This window comes from Phyllostomus discolor, chromosome 7 (assembly GCF_004126475.2).
Source record: "Phyllostomus discolor isolate MPI-MPIP mPhyDis1 chromosome 7, mPhyDis1.pri.v3, whole genome shotgun sequence".
Classification (NCBI taxonomy): Eukaryota; Metazoa; Chordata; class Mammalia; order Chiroptera; family Phyllostomidae; genus Phyllostomus; species Phyllostomus discolor.
The window spans coordinates 126,048,806-126,065,273 of record NC_040909.2 but is presented as its reverse complement, the minus strand read 5'-3'; the positions used below and the strand labels follow the sequence as shown (position 1 = coordinate 126,065,273).

Genomic DNA, 16,468 nt, shown 5'->3' with positions numbered 1-16,468 from the left:
TTCCTTCCCTCTCTTTCTTTGGCGAGGATACTCCAGGCTCAGGCTGAGCTCCGTCCGTGACGTTCATCACTGGGAAGATGGGCAATTCCTGTCTGGATCTGGCATCCAGCCCCCTTTGCCATCCCCCACGTTCCTTCTTCATGGCCACCAGAGCGAATGTCTCAGCCCCTGTCTTTTAAAGGAGAACGGGGTAATCCCAACCATCCTCAAGCAGCTGGGAGGACTAAAAAGATAATGTGTGTAAAACTGCTTTGCGTGTTGCAAAATGTTATATAAATATATTTCTAAAACAAAAGAAAAAAGAAAGACAGCTTGATGAAGTGTTGAAATTGTAGAAGTGCTTTGACTAAATCTTTAAAAGAGGAAATTATACGCCTGGACACAGCAGCAGCCGCCTGATTATCCAGGGTCAGCTGCTGCAGCTGTGAGCAATTTACCCACGTGATTATCTCCTTTCGATCTCCCTCCATTTAAGGATAAGATAGCTGCAGAGCAGCTACAGCAGTTGAGGGAGACAGTTTATGTGAGCACGGAAATGTGTTCATCACATTTGCAAAAGTAACACAAAAATCTCAAGGTACCTAGCGATGATGGTTTGCAGGAAGAATCCTGCATATTTTACGGGCTAACAAATTTTAGTTGCAATGTCTGCCAGACTGTGTGAGCTGATGCAATAAAACTTGGGAATTTTTTTCCTGGTTAGTACAGCTTATAATTAGCATCCAATCTTCTTTGGTGATTAAGAGCCAGAATGCCTTGATTTGAATCCTGAATCTATCATTTATCAACTCTTGTCTTCAGCAAGTAGTTAACCTCATCTAAAAAATGAGAACAATTATGATACCTAATTCATATTGAGTAGAATAAATGAGTAAATGAGTAAGTGATTAGAACCATAGCTGGTCTATATAAAGCTCTATAAATTTTAACTGTTATTCAGAGTTGATCAGAACACATGGAATAGTTCACATCTGAGGGCCATAAGAAGTATGTTTAAACCATACTCACGAGTCATTTAACTGATCTGTTTCAAAGCCCTGCCATGGTTTCCCGTTGTCTTGGAAACAAAATCCAAATTTCTAACCCTGGCTATATGAGCAGGGACACAAAAGAAACTGGAATTATCTTCTGGAGGGTGGGCCCCTTGTAGTACAGGCTTCCTCCCATTAGATGGATGCTCTAGGAGCTCACCTGTATCAGTGCACCAGCTGGCGTTGTTGTGAGAGGCTGCATTCGGCTTCTGTGAAATTTTTTTGAAGACTCTTTCAACACGCTTGCCCTTTTCATGATGGTGATTTACGGCACCCACCCACATCACGCTGAGTGTTCAGCAGTTTTTGACCAAAAAAAGCATGACTCCCATGCCCCACCCTCCCTATTCACCTGATCTCTCCCCAAGTAACCTATCTTTTGTTTCCCCAAATGCAAAAAGTCCTCAAAGGGAAGCGTTTTACCAGCATGCAAGAGGTGAAACAAACCAAACAGGAGAAGCACTAAAAGACATCAAAATCAACAAGTTCAAAAACTGTTCTAGGCAGTGGAAAAAATGGTCTCGATGGGTGTACTGCATCAAATGGAGAGTACTCTGAAGGTGACTGAAGGTGAAACACGTAAGAATAAATACACAAGTGTTAATAAATAAACCCCGGTTTGGGGGGTGTCCCCTCTCCCCGTTCCATATATCTTCTACTGTTCTCTAATTGCTTCTATATCCATCATGTCCCAACAAGACTGTAAGCTGTTGAAGGCCATGGACCACACTGGCACTATACCTTTCTACCCACCTTCCCCCTCGGGGAGCTTAGCCCAGCAGCAGACATAGGAGACGGCTGATGAACAGTCGTGAGTCTGGCCGCAGCAACATTGAATAGAAAACACCCCACAGAACACGAGGCACCTTGAGGGCCCTTCTAACCAATGCCTCTAGATCCGTGGCCTTCAACACACTTCGCCCCAACCCGGTTTTTATGTTGCAAATCAATACCCATGAGAACACATCCATATGTTTATACAGTGAATATCTAACTGAAAACAAAGGTTTGCAAAACAGTACTAAACCTTCCTCCATAAAATGTGCTCTGATATTTTCTATTCCAGTAAAATCCAGCGCAGGGCATCTCAAATCACCTGGAGGTGACACTAAAGGCACCCTGTGACTCGGGTAGGGTCACAGTCTGCCTTTCTGCCATGTTCCCAGAGACACTCTGGGTTCACGCCCACATTTTGAGTAGTAAGAGTCTGGTCTAGTCTATTTAAATCTTTTTTTTTTCAATGCTGAGAACGGCTCTCTAAATTTACTTCATAGCCCCCTACAGAAAGAGTTGCTCTCCGCTGTATGTAAGACACAGCTCCAAATAATTTCAGAAACTCCCTTCATCTGTCTCTACGATTCCACTGTAATCGTCTTAACCTTGGGAATAGAAATCCTAGGCCTACACAGAAGTGGGGGTTGGGAGTTCACAGCAAAGACGGAAGTATTACCTTTCATCTGGACTTAGGCTGAAATGCCTAACTGGCTCCCAGCCCTTTTCTCACCGTGCTAAGCCTACACCTCACAGCTCCATTAATGAACTGTTGAGTGGCTTACTAAGAACAGAGTACTGAACCAAGCACTTTATATCTAACCCCAGATATTCCTAGGACCACCCTATGCAGGTGTTCCCATTTCACAGATGAGAGAAGGCAAGTAGCCAGTAACAGGTGGGCTGGGATTCCAGAGATTATTATACTCTTGTGACAGGCAGCCTCCAAGATGGCACCAGTGAGCCTTGCCTCCCGGGGTTCACACTGAACCGGGCTGACCCGGTGACCAACAGAGGTCTGAGGTTATGACTGCAACTTCCAAGGCTCAATTAGAAGACATCGTGGCTTCTGTCTTGCACTGTCTTGGACAACTCCCCTTAGAAGCAGCCAAGCTGCCATGTCATGAGAATTCCCAAGCAGCCTAAGGAAGTCTGTACAGCAACGGACGGAAGCGTCCTGCCAACACCCAGCACCAGCCTGTTAGATGAGTGAGCCATGGTGGAAGCAAACCCTCCAGCTCGCCAGGCTTCGGAAGACTTGCAGCCCGCTGACTTCTGGGCTGCAACCTCACGGAGAATGCAAGACAGGACCACCCGGCTACGCCTCTCCCAAATTCCTGACCCACAGACGCTGCGTGAGATAATCAACATTCACTACTGTTCTATACTGTTAAGTTTTGGGGTCATTCCTTATGCAACAATAGAGAACTAATATAGTTCTTAACCAAGGGGTTATAGTGCATCATTTTGATTCAGCCCCCAAAAGGAAAGTGCAAGTCTTATGGCCCTGACCGGCATGGCTCAGTAGGTTTGAGTGTCCTCCCGCAAGGCAAAGGGTCACCAGTTCGATTCCCAGCCAGGGCACACTCCGGGACTGTGGGGTGGGCCCAGATGGAGTTGCATGCCCAAAGCAATGGATCAGTGTTTCTCCCACATATCAGTGCTTCTCTCCCTCTCGTTCTCCCTCCTTTCCCTCTTTCTAAAAATAAATAAACAAAATCTTCTAAAATTTTTTATGAAGGTCATTTGGATTACTTCTTCACTGTGGCAGCTTCTACTCTGCATGTTTCTACAAATTTTCTTTTTTTTAATTTAAAATTTCTTTTTCTTTGCAACAGTAAAATTTATTTTTTCTATTAAAGTTAACATTTAAATGACTTTCTATTAGTTTCAGGTGCACAGCATAGTTAGCCAATCCTGTACTTGACAAAGTGATTCCCCCTGATATTCCCCGTGCCCACCTGGTACCACGCACAGCTATCACCATGTTACTGACTAGATTCCCCATCCTGTACTTCCCATCCCTGTGACTGTTTTGCAACTACCTATTCGTACTTCTTAATCCCTTCACTTTTTCCACCTAGTCCCCCAACCCCCTCTCCAGCTCAGCAAATTTTCATTCTCTCCTTGCAACCAGCCTTGTGAGAGGCATTACTGCCCTTTCAGACTTGAGTAGGTGACTCCCTTTAGGCAGATGGACATGGGAGTAGTAATGTTCTTGGAGATACTACAAGAATCTGCTGCCTGCCCTCGTTAGCGCCCACCCTCATTTGTAAAAACGACATATCCCAGAGAGTGAACATTCCTTTAGCCTGGGGACCAAAATGAGAAGGCACAGAACATGTACTTGAACTTGACCCCTAGCTTGGGGACAAGCTAAGCTGAGCCCTAGCAGAGGCCGTGTTGCCTGACAGATCTATGAGTGGGAGGTCAATGCTTGGGGTCGTAGTCCACAAGATTCTAGGTTTGCTTGTTACCGCAGCAAAAGCTGGCCCGTACACTCACCATGCTGTATGATGCCATACTCCATAAGCCGGTGGCACAGCTGCTCTGCCTCTTTCCTTGTGGTGGCCTCCCCTTCCTGAACCAGCCAATCCAAGAATTCAGAGGCCATGAAGGTGCGCTCGTACTTGACCCCTTCCTCTTCCCGAGGCTGCAGGAGTGTGTTTTCAGGGCTCATCAGCCTGCGAGGAAGAAAGGGACGAAAAATAAAACTACACAAAAGGAAAAGAACTCATCTGAAATCCAACGTCATGGGCTTCTGTGAGTCATCAGAGCAAGCTATCAGACAGACAGATGTAGCTGTCAGGTGCTGCCACAAATGTAATTTTTAAGAGAAGGACATGCTTCAGAAGTGGACAAGATGCCTTTTCTCCTGGTAATTAGGAAAAAAACAAAACACAATCCAAAACTCTAGCATTAATGGACAGTTCATTTCAGCCATTTTGAAAAGGAGTTACAATTTACTGACCAAGCCCCACCTTACCTTTCAAAAAAGCCTAGTATTTCTTCCCAAAGGTATTCATCCATTTCCCAATTTGTCGTTCTACTGAGAGTTGGTTCTACTACCACTATAGACTGAAGGTTTATATCTTCCCAAATTCATGTATTGCAACACTGGTGCTCAGAGTGTGACGGTATTTGGAGATGGGCTTTGGGACGTGCTTATGCTGTGCAGGCGGGGCCCCCATGATGGCATTAACAGCCTTACAAGAGGAGCCGTGAGAGAGCTTGCTCTTGCCTTCTCTCTCTGTGAGGACACTCGGAGACCACTGTCTACAAACCCAGGACTGACCTTCCACCAGACACCAGATCTGCCGGCCCCTTGATCCTGCACGTCCCAACCACCAGACTATGAAACGTAAGTGTTTGTTGTTCAAGCCATCAGTCTAAGTGGCCCGAACAGACTACACCAACTCCATAAATCACTCCCTTCCGACCCCCCCCCCCCAGCCCCACATAGCTCGTTTCTCACACCTACCTCCCCGTGCACGTTTCAGATTCTCTAGCTTCTGTCCTCACCACGTCTCCAAAACCAGCTCCCACTGGGGCCATAAACATGCTCCCCTGCGTCCATACACGATGGGCCTTTTGTAGGTGCCCATTACGGTCGATGTTAATAGTGTCAAGGGCTATTGATCGCTCCCCTCCGCTAGAGGGCCATCCCTGCACGGGCTTGCCTCCCACCCAGACAGCTTCGCCCCAAACTAATCACACCATTTCTCCCTGCTTCAGTGTCCCCAAACTCACAGTAAACACAAAGGACACTATCTCGTCTACTCCCTTCCCTAGCTTGCTGTGATCATCAAAACTCTTTGGGAAGAAAAGGGCCTACGTATATAACTATATGCTCTCATACTGAGTACTTATATTTAATATAATAATGACCCTTCCTAGAAGACGGAAAGGACAATTGCTACATATCCATCAACATAAGTGACAGAATGACAAAGACATTCTATAGGCGACAATGTGCAAAGACGACAACGCCAGCTCCTCTCCTGTCTCTTTCCAATGTGATGTCAGTGCTTCTCCCCTGAAGAGATGGAGTCTACATCCCCTTCCCTTGAACCTGGGCTGGGTCTGTGAGCTGCACTGGCAAACTACACGCAGCAGGAGTGACATATGGGACTTCCAAGCTGAGGCTTTCAGAGGCCTTGCAACTCCCACCTTGACCCCCTGCAATGCTGCGATGAGACCACCCTGTAAGGAGGTGAGTCTCACCTACTAGAGGTAAGGAGGCTACAAAGACAACTGGGGTGGCCCAGGTGACAGCCAGCACCAATTCCCAGACACGTGAAGGAGGCTGTCCTGGGCCTTCCAGGCCAGCTGACCCTCCAGCAAGCACACGAATAAGCCCAAGAAAAAACCTCACAACCCACAGAATCCAGAGAAATAACACATCATTGTCTTAAACAACCAAGTTTGGGGGTGATTTGTTTCACAGGAAGAGATAATACCCATACTGATGGGCAACAGCAAAAAGATGCGAAAACCCACAAAAAGTAACACATCATCCCACTCAGAAAGTACCGGAGGAACAATGAGCAGATATTAGCAGGTTCTGGAAATAAACTGCATGGAATACAGCCACATGGGGCTAGACCTGGGAGCCTACATTGGTGATGGAACTCATGTGCCCATGTGTATGCCCACATAGGAATACCACCATTTCTTCACCTCTGTTGACCCTCAAAGTATTTGGAGTGAAATAGGGTAAAATGAGCCTTTTAAGTTTGCCAGTTTTATACATTATTTCCTCTAAGAAGCTGTGTCTGATTCCACAAATATGGACCATGCGCCACTTCCATGTTCCCTGCCAAGTCTCTTTCCGGAGCCCTAGCCCTGGAGGAATCGCCTACTTGCTGCACTGGAAACTTTTTGAGACGGAGGTCCCTGTGTACATGGTTCACAGTTGTTTCCAGCACAGTAGCAGGTCCTTAAAAAGTATCTGCTGAAGTGAAACTCGCTTCTCTGCATTCCTGCGCCATGCATCACTATCCGACAGTATATTCAGAATGCCCCCCTGAGGACAACCCCGAGCAGAGAGGAGGTGAACCCAGAGCTCCTGCCCTGGCCCTGTCTCTGTTTCTAATCCCTCTTCCAGCCCAGAGATTTTGTGTCAGGGTGTGGGGAGGGCAGGTGCATGGGAGTTTACTGATGTCACTTCTTGTAATCAGAAACATGACCTGCCAGCCCTCTAGAGCTCCTGCTAACGAGCTGGTGGCCTCTGGACAAGTGGCCGGTCAGTTGCTGCCGCCAAGAAAAAGAGGTCAGTTGGCTGGCCTGCCTGCAGTGGTGCGGCTTGCCACTTATAACACGCACCACCACCTCCAGCTCCTCCTTGTTTTGTTTCCCTTTGGAATCAAATCATGTCCCCATCCAGTTCCTCTCTGTAAGACCAGACCTTTCATGGGATATAATTTCAGGATTCCTATGTAGGCACAGTGGTAAAGCAAGAATTTGAGTTAGTACTTGTTCCAATGACGTTTTTCTATATAACAAGCTACCCCCAAGCTGGGTGGCTTTAAACCACCACCATCTGATTACATCACCAGATTCTGTGGGTTGCCTGGGGCTGAACAGGGCAGCTGCTCTGTCGCTCTTGCTGGAGGTCACTCGCACAGATGCGAGCAGGTGGTGGCCAGGACAGGGTGTCTGGCCCTGTGGTGCTCCTGCACCAGCAGAGCCTCTCTCTCCAGTGAGGCAGGCGGAACACTGAGGTGCAGAGATAAAGAGAGAGGAGGCGGATGCTGCCAGGACAGTTTTATGGTTTTATTGAGATACAATCTACTTACACGCACTTAACTCATTTCATGTGTACAATTCAATGGCATCTGGTATATACACAGTGTTGGGTATACCACATTTTGTTCATCCATTCATCTGCTGACCACTATTTGGGTTGTTTCCATTTTTGGTTATTGTGAAAAATGCTGCTCTGAACATTCATAGACAAATTTTTGTGTGGCCATGTTTTCATCACTCTTGGATATATGCATAGGAGTAGGATTGTGGGGACATGGGGTAACTCTGTTTAGCCCTTTGAGAAACTACCAAACTATTTTCCAAATGGTTTAGCCATTTTATACTTCCACCAGTAAAGTATTAGTTTCTCTACATCCTCACCAATATTTGTCATCATTTTTTAAATTAAGGACATCCTAGTAGGTGTGAAGTGGTACCTCAACGTAGTTTTGATTATCATTTCCTTCATAATTAATGACATTGAGCATGTTTTCCTGTGCTTATTTGTCCATTTGTATATCTTCTTTGGAGAAATGTCCGATCAGATCCTTTACCCACTTTTAAATCAGCTTACTTGTCCTTTTATTATTGAATTTTGTGTTCTTCACATATTCTATCAGACATGATTTGCAAATATTTTCTCCCATTCTGTGGGTTGTTTTTCACTTTCTTGGTGGTATCGCTTATAACCCAAAAGCTGTTTAACTTCGATGTAATCTAATTTATCCATTTCTCTTTTGTCACATGTGCCTTTGGTGCCACACTTTGGACGCCATTCCTTAGCTCAAGGCCATAAACATGTACCCTTAGGTTTTCATCTAATGGTTTTATAGTTTTAGTTCAACGATCCATTTTGAGTTAATTTTCCTACAAGACACAGGAGTCCAACTTCATTCCTTTACATGCAGCTCTCCAGCTGTCCCAGCACCATTTGTTGAAACGGCTATTCATTCATTCCTCATTGAATTATCTTGGCACTCTTGTCCAAAATCAGCCAACCATGCCAGCCCTTCTTAATGCCTCAGCTCAAAAGACACAGATGTCAATCACCCTGAATTATATTTGCTAAGGCCATCTGACACATGCCAGACCCAAGGGGAGGGGACATACGGACCACCTCCTCATGGAAAGAGCCATATGCACATACAGGAAGAGGTGGAAATGTCTGGGGCCATCTTTGGAGACCAGCTACCATACAGCTTTATTTTAATCAGTCAGCTGATGGCAATTCCATTCCATAAAGCTCATGCACAGTTTTACGTTTTCTCTTCCTCGTTTACTTAATATTTTTTACTTAAAGTGTAGAATAGTTTCAAAAGCATCAGCTCTACAGACAAAGATAGCGTCAAATTCTCACCCTGCACACTTGTGGGCTACATGACTCTGTTTCCCCAGGCGGACGACGGGGATAACAGTGGTGCCTCCTTGGTGAGCCGCTGTGCAGCTTCCGTGTGATCACGCGTGAAATGCTTCGGTCGTGGTGCCGGCACACCAGGAACACTGAACAGACTGCAGCCACGCTGATGAAGATGATGATGATCATGATAAAAGTTTTCTGGATGGAGCCATTGCTCCATCAAGTCAAACACCTTTCTTTATGGCAAAAATGAATGAAGACTGTGTCTATATATTACACTAGACAAGATCAATGGTTCCATTTAAATTAGTCATCAGAAATGTGTATGATGCTCTGAAACTCTTAGATTTTATGGAACAAACTCAATTTTAGTCAAAACTGTCCTGTGCTGGACTATCATCATTACATCAAGCCACAGGCCTTAGAAGGTGTTAGGCACTAACAACACTCACCTCCGGCAAGCACTCCCCAGATGTTGACCGTGCATGTCAGCTCACTTCAACCTTTCCTGCATATACGTGAGTCAGATTTCCCAGACTCTCTGTAACCCAGGGGAAGGCAGCATTACAATAGAAGGAACTGCTACATTTAGGGGCCAGTACAGGAATAGAAATAAACTGATAGCAATCTCCTTGTACGTTGAAAAAAATTCCAAAGAGCTGAAAAGGCCCTATAGAACGTGGGAATGTATGGGAATGAAATTCAAGGGCACAAACTAGGCAGGGAGTCAAAATAACTCATGGGCTACTGGGCCAAAAACATGTTTTAGATTTTTTAGAGAGAAAGCTTTTTAAACAGTCCTCTGTGACTACAATAATAAATTATTTTAAAAAGCAAAACAAAAAGCTCCATATATATAGTAACTATTCAAAAATAAAAAAATCATTTATCCAAATATTAAAAGTGCTGTTTACCCCTGGGCATAACTTATGATTTTTCTTCTCTCTTAATAGAATTCTCTATTACTCTAATGATTCCCCAGAGAGAGTGTATTTGGTTTGTAACTGAAGGAAATGTTATCAATTAAAAAGTTGTGTGGAGGTTAAGTTTATGTTTAACCAGATGACTTGTTGCTCACAAAATACTTATATCCCCAGTATGATAAAGTAGCTCCCAATGTACAACTTATGTACTTAGATGTATAACATTGACTTCCGTAACTGGCAAGCAAGTATTAATCAGGCACAAATGCTTACAGGAGTATTGGTATTTCTGAGTACTACACTATTATCTATAGAACGGATGTTACACAGAGAAATTGACATAATTTTCCTAACAATTAGGTTTGGAGCTAGAAAACAAAGCTGTTCAGGTAATATTTATGAGCAAAAATATTACATACTGGAAAAAGTAAGGGAAAGGGAGGAAAAACAGCATTTCATACCCTTTGCCAACACATATCTAGTTACCTTCCTTCACTTGTTTCCCTGAATTGAACATACTTATTTTTGTCTTTATTCCTTACTCAGGCTGTTCCCCCATAGCTTTCCTCCTTCCTTTTCCTGGAGAAATCTAAACTATTCTTCAGAAAAAAAGGGGGCTCATGGTGCCGGGGTACAAGTTGTTCACTGCACCAGGGAACCTAGCTTCAGGGAGAAACAAGGGCCAAAATCCAGCCCCCTCCCCACCCCCCGCCCAAGGGCGGTCTGGTGTGGACGGGAGCCACTGCACCACCGGAAGGCGAGCTCAATGGGAGCCTGGTTCTCCTCGTACAAACCTGCTAAGCGAGGGAGTGGGGCTCTGTTTTAAAGGCTGGATTAAGTATAATCTCCTCTTTGAAAGCACCCCAACTAAAAAGCAGTCCATAGGGATCTCTTGTCTTTTTTGAACTTAAAGTCAGGACCGGGATTTATATATCCTCAATATTTTTTAAAAGATTTCTATTTATTTTGAGAGAAAAAAGGGGAAGGGAGAGAGAAAGAGACAGGGAGAAATATCAAGGTGTGGTTGCTTCTCACACCCCCCCCCCCCCCCACCAGGGACCTGGCCCACAACCTAGGCATGTGTCCTCACTGGGACTCGAACTGGTGATCACTTGCTTCACAGTCGGAGCTCCATCCGCTGAGCCACACCAGCCAGGGCTATCCTCTCGACTTAAAATGTACTATATTTACCCCCCTAACTAAACTAGAAACTTCTGAAGGCTAGACACCACATCTTAAATGCTTTTATTTCTTAGAAAACGAAGCCCTGGAAGGGGGTATATATTAGGTGCTTAATAAATATTTATTCAGCAACTGACTGGAAACTAAGAAGACCGCAAGCAACAGAAATGGAGAGTGTTATTAGTCTTTGAAGGATAAAGCCCTCCCTCTTGGCTTGCTATTTTAAATTTGCTGGAAGCCAGAACTTTGTAGTGTTTGCTTTAAGCTCTGAAGAGACTGATATTCTGAAACCTAAGTTGTAATTTGTACATTCCCCATGGTTCTGAGTGTTGTTGTATTAAACATTTTCCGAACCTGAATCAGCTGTAGATAGAAGCTGAGTGTGGAGTCCAAGTCCATGGCCGTCCTAAAAGGCTAGGTTCTACGATGGTTTCATAACCATAAAATTATACAAGAGGGAGAGACACCAAGCACTTTTATGATGAATTCAAGACAACTCAAATCTCTGTGAGCCTTTTCAAACAACTGTTCAGGGAAGCTGGGTTCTCAAACACATTGTAAAAGCTCTTTTTAAGAGTGGTTATTATTTAGTTTGGAGGCTCCCGTAATTATGAGAAAATAGAAGGATTTAGGGTCGGAAACAAAGAAAGAGAGGGAGGTAACGAAAAAGTTTAGGAGGGGAAGAATGAAGTAATGAAGAAAAACTGAAGACAATACCAAGCAGGGAACACATCTCTGAAAGAAGACTGATGCAAAACTGAACCCAACGACAAGGGGTCACAGGGTGGCTAACAGCAGAGCCGCTCTGTCCTGCCCGTTTGTGGGAATGGCGTGAAAGCGGAAGGGGGACAGTCCCTGCAATTTTTTGTTAACCAAGGTCTTCACTGTCCAATCATAAGACTACCACCCTTCAAACAGATTTAAAATCACGGCCTTGACACGCTTATGGTCAGTGGATTTTTGCCAAGGTGCCAAGGTTAGCCAATGGAAAAAGAATCGTCTTTTCAACAAACGGGGCTGGGGCTATTAGAGTCACACGCAAAAGAACAAAGTTGGACCCTTGCCTCATACTCTTACAAAAAAAATGACTCAAAATATGTGAAAGACTTAAATGTAAGAGAAAAACCATAAATCTTTTTCTTTTGCAGTCCTTGCAAATACTTAAATTTTTCAGCAATTTTATTATTATTTTTTAAATTTTATTTTAATCATTGTTCAGGTACAGTTTTCTGTCCTTTACTCCTATTCCAGCCCACCCACCCATCCCTCCCACCTCCCTCCCATTTCCATCCCCCAACCCCTAGTTTTTGTCCATGTGTCCTTTATATTTGTTCCTGTAAACCCTTCCCATTCTCCCCTGAAAATCCCTCCCCTCTCCCCTCTGGTCACTGTCAGTCTGACCTTCATTTCAGTGAAAAACCATAAATCTTTTATAAGAAAACATAAGGGTAAATCTTTATGACCTTGGATTTGACAAAGAATGCTTAGATACAAGGATGCTTGGATTCAACCCTAAAAGCACATGGGACAAAAATAAATACATAAATAAATAAGACTACATCAAAATAAATAAATTAGACTATGACAAAACTTTATGCTTTAAAGATACTGGCAAAAAAGTGAAATGGCAACTCACTACATGGGTGAAGATATTAGCAGATCTTATGTCTGATAATGGATGTACATCCAGAACACATAAAGAACACTTAAAGCTCAATAATAAAAAGACAAATCACCCCATGTAACAGTGGGCAAAAACGTCTCACAAGACCAAAGAAGATATACAAATGGCCAATAAGCAAATAGAAAGACACTAAGCATCATTAGCCATCAGGGACCTGAGAGTCAAAACCACACCACTTCACACCCACTGTCCAGCGGGAGAGCGAACATTAAAAACCTATGCACACAGCTGATAAACACTAAAACAGAGCAAGAAGTATGTGTGGAATGAAAGGGAAGCAAGGAATGGAATGCCTACGTCTACCAGAGGGAGCTTTGTAGCTCCAGGTCGAGGAGATGGGAGTTGGCTTTGAGAGACCGCTGTGGGGGGGTGGGGGGGGACACAGGCTTAAGGAGCAGCCAGCAGGACAGGCAGTTTGGTGTTGAGTAGGGGCAGGGTGGGGCAGGGGTGGGGGTGGGAGGGACTACAAAGTAGAAGGAGATAAACTTGGGAGATTGTAGGAGACCGTTCTGTGTGGTGTGGGCCCAGCTCCTACTTGGAGATGCACAGGACCCGCGCCCATAGATAGGTTCTCCCGTGGGGAATCAGGCCTGCAATGTGCCTAGGCCACTTTGCGTCTTGCTCTTGCTGAAAAACTCCCTCACCCTGAACTGAGGACATTTACTGCAAAGTAACTTCCTAAAATCCATGCTAAACCTTCCAAGGATGAGTGTAACCAGTTCAACCACTTTTGCCTTTTCATTTGCAAATATCCTCTCCTGTGATGTGATTAGCAACATTGGCTCCTTTGTTTTCTGTAAAAGCTAATCACCTAATGCAAATCTGTGCATAGTAAATGAGGACCATCATAATGTGTCAAGAAACCCAATTAAGTCCGGTCACAGCAAGGGCCAAGGCTTTTGCTCCCCTTGAGAGAAAAGCCATGCTGTCCCTTTTCCTGCACCAGACTCAGTAGTCCATGTGAATGTCTCATTTCATCCATGATGACTTGGACACTGCGGGCCGGGGTCTGCATCAGGAGATAGGCAGCCATTCTGTCGGAAAGGCTTTAGAGCCTACAGGTGAGGGAGTGGACAAACTCTGAGCTCAGGCGTATCCATGAGGATAACAAAGATGACACAGTGGCCCTCTGGTATGAAGAAGATCAGTCCCCTTTTTCTATTTATTATGACAGCTGTGCTTTCAGTTCAACAACTGTATCAGCACTTAACCCCCTCTGGGCTGGTCACTAGCTGAACACAGAGTAGTCAAGGTTCCTACTCTGGAAGACCGAGAGGAAGCAAGGTAAACAAAGTTCTTGAAAGCCTGAAACTGCTCTGATACTACTTTGATTTCGCCCACCTGCTGGACACCAGTAGCAAGTCATCAGGACCAAAGCACCAATGCGAAGCTCAGTCTAGGGGAAATGGGATAAAGAGACACTCCACAAACTGTTGTTCATGTGGATGCGAACCACCTCTCAGCCATCTCTTACCACGGACCAGTGAAATGTGATGGAAAGGTCAGACTTCGGTCTTTCTGAATCTGTCTGGGCTAGTGCAGGAAGGAACTATAAGGAGCACAAAACAATACCCCAGTGCCACGCCAGAGGAATCTGGAAGTGAGCTAGTTGATTACGGTCTCTTCCTCTCTTGCCTGTTCACACGAACAGTTCCCAAGAGACAGCGGCAATGGGAAGCAGTCTTGGGTTTGACTCTCTGAACTGTGACGTCCAACTGGGCTCTGCAATCCTGGGTTTGTTCTGTATGTGACGAGGATAATAGTGCTTGCCTCAGCGGTGCTGTGCAAATCAGACCTAATCTGTACAAAACGTCTAGCATATCACCTGGCACACAGTAGAGGGGAACAAAAGATACGCACAGTTACGCACGCACACACACTCCTGAGAGTGACCCCTGTCAACACCTGCCAGTCCTCGTCAGGCTGGGCAGTTCTCCAAACGGGCCAGAGGAGCCAATTCCAAGACTCCGGGAAAGGAGATGCCATTCAAGCAGTGGGTGAAACATGAAAGAGCCAAAGAGGTTCAGCTTCTTAAGAGCATCTTTTCTGTTCTAGAGAAGGCTCATGCTGATGCAAAAGTTAATTTTACTTAGGATGTGAAACAATGGTGGCATACAGAAGGCAATTTTTAAAAAATACTCTTTGGGTGGTGGTTCCATTAAGTGTGTTCAGTTTATGAAACTGTATTCAACTGCACACTTATGATACGGCTACTTTATATATATCACACTTCAATACATTTAACTTTACAGTGGAAGTTTAACAACAGATTGAATGTTCATGAAGTTAGAAATGTTATTTGGACTTTCTTTCTCTCTGGCTAAGCTGCTCTTTTGTTAGGGGCTGTGAAATTACTAAATGCTTTTTGTCACTTGGTGCTTTTTTTTCATTTGGTGGAACAATGCCTTTGCTTACACTCCCCAGCTCTGCGTGAAAAAAAAAAAAAGAAAAACATAATTAAGTAGGGGTGCTTTCATTTAGCACACAAAGCAAGGAAAACAACATAGCAACTATGCTTTTTGGAAGCATCTCTGCCTTTAAAGGCAAAGCCACTTACCCAGGGAACCTCACACAGAGCTTGAAAAAATGGAGGAACACCCACCCCCACCAGCCTCACCTTCATCTGCATCACTCGGACCAGACCCACTTGCGCTTTGCTGGAGTCTCCGCCTCTCCTCTCAGAAGGTCCTCCCCCTCTGCTACTCTGTGTGTTGTTTTTTTCCCTCTTTGTTGCAGAATGTTTGGGGAAGCCTCACCCTGCCCCATCCCCTGTGATCCATTCACTCTAGAATCTCCACACTGGAAAACAAACAAGAGCTGTTTCCTTTAGAAAAGACTCCGGGTTCCTAATCTCTTCCAGATGGACTAACATGACACTTGATGTCAGCGAGTCATTGGATTCAAAGGATGCTAGAGGTATTCAACGTCTCCAGGTTTACTCTAGGAATTTAAATTTTTAATTTTGAACGCCAATTGTCGGGAAGCACAGAGCCTGCGCTATGAGCAACTTTTGGCCAGGAGCACTCTTTAGGAACTGGAGACAAAGCATGTTACTTAGCTCGTGTCAAATTCACTTTCCTCCCCTGTAAATTGATGGTGAAAATTTCTCCCTCTGAGAGGTGTAGGAAGAATTAAAAAAAAAATTGTGAAAACTACTTAGGATGGTGCCTTGAGCTCAGAAGTGCTCAGGAAACAATGACCATGATTATAATTCCTGTCCTTTGAATGTTTATCATTAGAACTGACAACAAGTAAATACAATCGGAATGATCTTACAGTAGCAAATACAGACTAATGGTTTCATTCAAATCTGAACGTTCCATAGGTTAGGGATAAAAGGGCCTATCCATTGACTGCTTTCCTAAATAAGAATGACCACGCATCCGTGTATCTATTCATCTCTTCAACGAACACTTCTTAGGCACATGCTGGGCACTGAGGCTCTGAAGTTGTATGTGGTTTCAAGGTCAGGGCATCCAAGAGCTTCTAGTCAAGGCGGAGAGACTGAAACATCACCAAAAGCATCACCTTGGAGAGCGGGCTGCTCTGGTTGCTAGGCTGGACCCCGGAGTGACACAGGAGCAGAGAGGGGTCCCAAATAATTCATTGTAATCCAACCTACTCCATCCTCACACAACTGTGGCTACTGAGAAGGCCCTGTGCTAATTCTAACCATCACATCACACCTGGTGCACTCTCAGAAACCAGTGCCAATTCTAACCATCACATCATACCTGGTGCACTCTCAGAAAAACAAAGAACAAGAGCAAGT

General features: G+C 44.6%; 1 protein-coding gene across 1 annotated transcript in view; it reads right to left on the bottom strand.

Moving 5' to 3' along the window:
• The window catches only part of DEPTOR (DEP domain containing MTOR interacting protein), a 119,635-nt gene that overhangs the window by 54,151 nt on the left and 49,016 nt on the right, over positions 1–16,468 (bottom strand). Inside the window, exon 4 of the mRNA XM_028533961.2 lies at positions 4,308–4,486. Within this exon, the coding sequence (XP_028389762.1) occupies positions 4,308–4,486 (179 nt within the window). The remainder of the gene's footprint in view (positions 1–4,307; positions 4,487–16,468) is intronic.